This window comes from Lactuca serriola, chromosome 7 (assembly GCF_051521515.1).
Source record: "Lactuca serriola cultivar US96UC23 chromosome 7, Lser_US96UC23_V15, whole genome shotgun sequence".
Classification (NCBI taxonomy): domain Eukaryota; kingdom Viridiplantae; phylum Streptophyta; class Magnoliopsida; order Asterales; family Asteraceae; genus Lactuca; species Lactuca serriola.
This window is the reverse complement of record NC_136414.1, coordinates 200027021-200032167: the sequence shown is the minus strand read 5'-3', so window position 1 is coordinate 200032167 and position 5147 is coordinate 200027021. Positions and strand designations below refer to the sequence as shown.

The 5147-nt window shown below is 38.7% G+C and overlaps 1 protein-coding gene across 1 annotated transcript; it reads right to left on the bottom strand.

Moving 5' to 3' along the window:
* Positions 1 to 986: 986 nt before the first annotated feature.
* Positions 987 to 4943, bottom strand: LOC145061102 (elongation factor 2-like). Its single transcript, XM_079008477.1, has 4 exons — positions 4790 to 4943; positions 3908 to 3970; positions 3717 to 3804; positions 987 to 3609 (listed from the first exon to the last, which is right to left on the bottom strand). Exons 2-4 carry the CDS (start codon positions 3908 to 3910, stop codon positions 1169 to 1171), a joined length of 2532 nt encoding a protein of 843 aa, XP_078864603.1. The 5' UTR covers positions 3911 to 3970; positions 4790 to 4943; the 3' UTR covers positions 987 to 1168.
* Positions 4944 to 5147: the final 204 nt, after the last annotated feature.

Genomic DNA, 5147 nt, shown 5'->3' with positions numbered 1-5147 from the left:
GATAGTGATGACTACATCGTTGATGACAGTAGTCACTTTCATTTGAAATCTTGCATAATATGCGAGCATAGTGGGTGAGGTACTATTATGAGACTCAGCGTCCCCCTTTGGCAAAGGAGGTTCGTTTAATGTGCTATTTAATGCTCCCTCACTTGCACCGATTGTTGTAATAAGCCCCCAACTGATTATTGAATCGGAAAAATAGTATCTTTGTGAGATACGTGGTTAACTCACACATGATTCTTACAAGTTTTAATGTATTCATTGAAAAAGGTACCTTTTCAACACAAATATGATTTTTACAAGTTTTATCTTCTTGTTTCACATTTATCATGACTTGAAATCTTAAATTAAATTGAAGAGCCACAAACTCTTGACCTTATCGAACACAAAACTTTAAGCTAAGCTAATGTGTAGACGTAAGAAGGTGAAGATAAAGATACACCTTCTTCTGAAGACAATTAGACGTTTAATGGGTTAAAGACATTTCCTAATTGAAGAAATTTAGATGCTCTACACATAAGTATTGATTTAACATAAAAGTTTATATCTTATTAAAGTTATGTCCCAAATTACTACTAAAAATCTAACAAAGTATACATACTACAAAAAGCAACTCTTAACATATCCACTTTTCGCATGATTGGTATAAGCAGTAAAATCCCAACATAACCAATACACATTGTTTACATAAATAAACTCTATAGACAACTCAATAGAGACAAATAACTCCACTGTATAAAAGTCATTAATCTTTTAAAATACATTTCAAATCCACCTATTTTTTAATTTGTATAAAAGTTGAAAACGGAAAACCTTTATTGTTTATACTTATTTTAAAAATCATAACCACAATCGTAATTTTTGCAGTAGAACACTCGAAATCCCTATCAATTCCATTTTTTCAAAATATAATATAATCTATCAGGCATAATTAAGAAGACTATAAATTAAAACACGTAAAAAAAAAACTCAAAACTTAAAAATAGTAAACAAGAACATCAAAATTATAACAGCATCGTACGCAAACATGTTTAGTTCTCACGACACCTAACAACAAAACATACCACAGTAGCAACTGAAAAAAAAAACAATATAGAAAATCCGACACAGCATAAAAATAAAAACCCAGCGAATAATAATTATACCTCACTCTCCAATCCGCTGCTTACAGCTTATCCTCAAAGTCAGACAAAGGAGTCATCTGCTCCTTCAAACCCTTCCTCTTCCTAATCTGTCCCACAAGTGTACTTGCCTGAGACCCAGCCTCCAAAGGATCCGAACCCATCATATCCCAATGATCAAACACACACTGAGGGAAAGCTTGTCCTGAAGTCGAAGCCCTCAAAGCACCAGAAAACCCAAAAGACTCAACCACAGGGAGATAAGCTTTAATGTTGTACAAAGGTGTTCCTTGCCTCTGCATCTCCTCAAACACATGCCCACGCCTTTGATTCAGCACACTGTAGATTCCACCAAGTGCCTGCTCTGGTGCTTGAATTTCCACCAAGTAAACCGGCTCCAACAACCGTGGTTTTGCGGTCAGCTGAGACGCATAGATCACACGTCGGGCAGTCGGGATAACTTGTCCACCACCACGATGAATAGCATCAGCATGGAGCACAACATCACACACTTCAAAACAGATACCTCTCATGTTCTCTTCAGCCAACGCGCCTTCCTTTGATGCCCATTGGAAACCAGCAACAACCGAATCCTTGATTTCGTTCAAGTACTGGACTCCCTTACACATGTCAACAACCATGTTGGGTCCAGTGGTTTCGGGTCCAAAACACCAGATCTTCTTGGCAAGATCCTTGTCCCAACCGAATTCTTCTGAGAGAATCTTTCCTCGGACCTTTGGGTCGTCACGTGGACCAATTCGCCCTTCGTCGATGGCTTCTGCCAACCCTTCTTCCATGGGACGTGCTTCCATGTACAAACGGTTATGTTTGTTTGGGGATTTGCTCATCACAGTGCGTGAAGATTTCTCCAAAACAGTTTCACGGAAAGACACAACAGGGTCAGATACAACAATTTCAGCTCCACCCATGAAGTCATCTTGCAAATCTTTCAAACAGATTTCCAAATGGAGCTCACCAGCACCAGCAATAATGTGTTCACCGGATTCTTCAATTGTACACACAACCATAGGATCGGATTTAGCCAATCGCTTAAGACCTTCAACCAATTTAGGCAAATCAGACGCAACCTTACACTGGACTGCAACACGGACAACCGGAGACACTGAAAACTTCATGGCACGAATAGGGTGAGCCTCGGTTTCCTTCTCATTAGTTAGAGTGGCGTTTTTGGTAATAAACTGATCCAAACCAACAAGAGCGACTGTGTTACCACAAGGAACATCTTCCACAGTTTCTTGTTTCTTTCCCATCCAGATAACGGTTCTCTGAACACTCTTAACATACAGATCTTTCTTCTCGCCCGGGACGTAGTTCGGACCCATGATCCGGACCTTCAAACCGGTGGAAACCCGACCCGCAAACACACGCCCGAAAGCGAAAAACCGACCCTTGTCGGATGCGGGAATCATCTTGGATACATAAAGCATGAGAGGACCATCAGGGTCACAGTTTCTGATGGCATTGGCGTACTGATCATCTAAAGGACCTTCATAAAGATTCTCCACACGGTATCTCTGAGCAGTATGTGGTGAAGGCAAATGAAATATCATCATTTCAAGTAGAGCAGTAGCAGCTGGAAGCCATGTCTGCATCACACGCTTCATCAAAGCCTTTCCCATCAACTCTTTCTCCTCTCCTTTCATGGTGACACCGAGTTTCGCCAACATAGGCCACAAGATATCCTTCTGGTCATTCATGCACGTGTTGATAATCTGCTTAATGGGCTCATAACAAAACTGAACAAACCCACGTTTGCAGGTAGCTGTTCCGGTGCTTTTTGTAGTCCACTTCTTGGTTTTCGGGTCAAAATAGTTCTCACCCCAAAGCCTCTCCATCATCTTTGACTCGTCAACACCGAATTTGGAAGCGTACATTTTAGCGAAATTGGTCAAAGTAAAGGCCCACCCGTGGAGCCCGGCTGAAAACGCAACTGTACCTTTCTCGGGGTACACCATGACATCACCCAAAAGTGGGTCCTCATATGTAGCCATGATGACATTTGCGTTTTCAATAACTCTCTGGAAAGTTTGATACGCTTCTTCACCATCGACTTGAAGTTCAAGGAAACATCGGTCCATTTTGTTGACAGTCAACACGGGTCGGATTCTTTCACCAAGAGCTTGACGAAGGACAGTTTCGGTTTGGACACAAACGCCCTCGATACAGTCAACAACCACAAGTGCACCATCAGTGATACGAAGGGCAGCAGTGACTTCTGAGGAAAAGTCAACGTGTCCGGGTGAGTCAATGAGATTGATGAGGTACTCGTTTCCGTTTCTTTCTCCCTTGAAGGCCTTGAGGGCTGCATCGGTCATTTCATAGTAAAGGGAGATACCGGTTGACTTGATGGTGATACCACGTTCCGCCTCGTCAGCACGGGTGTCAGTCATACGGACATCACCAGCAACTTCTTGGGCAATGATACCAGCAGCAGCCACAAGGGAATCAGTCAGAGTGGATTTCCCTATAAAGATTAAGATATGAAAAAACATTAGTAAACAGAATATGAAAATTTCACATATTGGTTATGTTGATAAACAAAGTGAATAGAGATGTAAGATGTTAAAGTACCATGATCAACATGAGCAATAACAGACATGTTACGAATGTTATGCTTGTAGTCCATAATCCTACGAAGCTCTTCAGCTGTGAACTTCACCTGTTGTGTCAAGAAGATAGTTTATAATGTAAGCTTCATTGGTATGAAATACAATAATCCAAGATAGATGTAAAATCATAACAAGGGTGAAATAATGAGTTACCATTTTGACTGGTGTTTAGTTGTCTCGAACAAAAATGTAGTTTGAATGCTTCTAACAGAAATCCTGTCAAAAAAGAGCAGATAACAGATTAGTTTAGAGGTGGATTTGAAATTTTTAATATGATTGATACTTAACTAATTATACACAACAAACAAATAAAACACAACAAACAAAAAATACTCTATGTCACATAAAACTTATAAAGAAGTATCAGTTAAGGCATGCTTCAAATATATCATATTCCACAAAAAAAAACAGAGTGTCATCTCTAAGATGTCCAAAGTAAACTGACAGACTATTAAATACTAGCTCTGTACATACTCGACAAAATATTTAAAAGACTCGCACGTATTCTTAATAACGGAGGAAAAAATCATACAACATGTTAAAGTCAACGATTGATTTTTTGGATAAAATCAGAAGTTAAATCGTTTCTAAAAGGATTCAAGGCACAAAACTTTTATGAAGTAACATGAGACAACACGAACACTGAGCAAGCAAACAATTAAATATTATCATATCGTCAAACAGAATTCGTAGTAACCAACTTCATATACTATAACACCAATATACGACTATTCAACCAATCATGTTTGATTTGAATACCTAATAACACACCGACTACTATTCAATCAAACAAAACCAAATCGATTCAAAGAAAACAGGTTCAATCTGATGTAAATCAGATAATAATAACCACATAAATAGTTTCACTAAACAACATGAAGTATACAAATATCATCTACAATAACGAATAACATTTACTACTTATATTGAGCATCGAAAAAACAAATCAGACAACACAAATAACCAACAATAATCAAGATCTAAAACAGATCGGATGAAATAATCAATGAGAATAGACGTTTAGATAGAGTTTACCTAAAAGAAAACGAGAGAGAGCGGCGGCGAAGATAGATGAGCTCTCAGAGACCTTTGGCTTTGGTCTACAACGAGAGATATAAAGTGAGCGGCGTATGCCTCTCTAAAACCCTAATATAGCGCTACCCTCTTACGATATTTCTTTTTCTTTTTCGCCTTGAAAATAAAGTGGAATATTCGGCCCCGAATTGAGATTCGGAACCCTTAACGAATTGGGCTGCCAGTTGTTTACAAAACAGTCCGTATGAGCCCAGTAATATGCAATTTCTAAATACGAAAATAGTTCTTAAGCGTTAAAGAAAAAAAAAACATAAATTGTTTATTTTCGCTTTCATTCATTACCTTAACAAATTATTTA

Excerpts from the sequence above, each read along its gene's own strand:
- LOC145061102 (XM_079008477.1), bottom strand. Across the intron at positions 3,610-3,716 it reads TATTGCTCATGTTGATCATG|GGAAATCCACTCTGACTGAT; the intron begins GTACTTTAACAT and ends TAATCTTTATAG.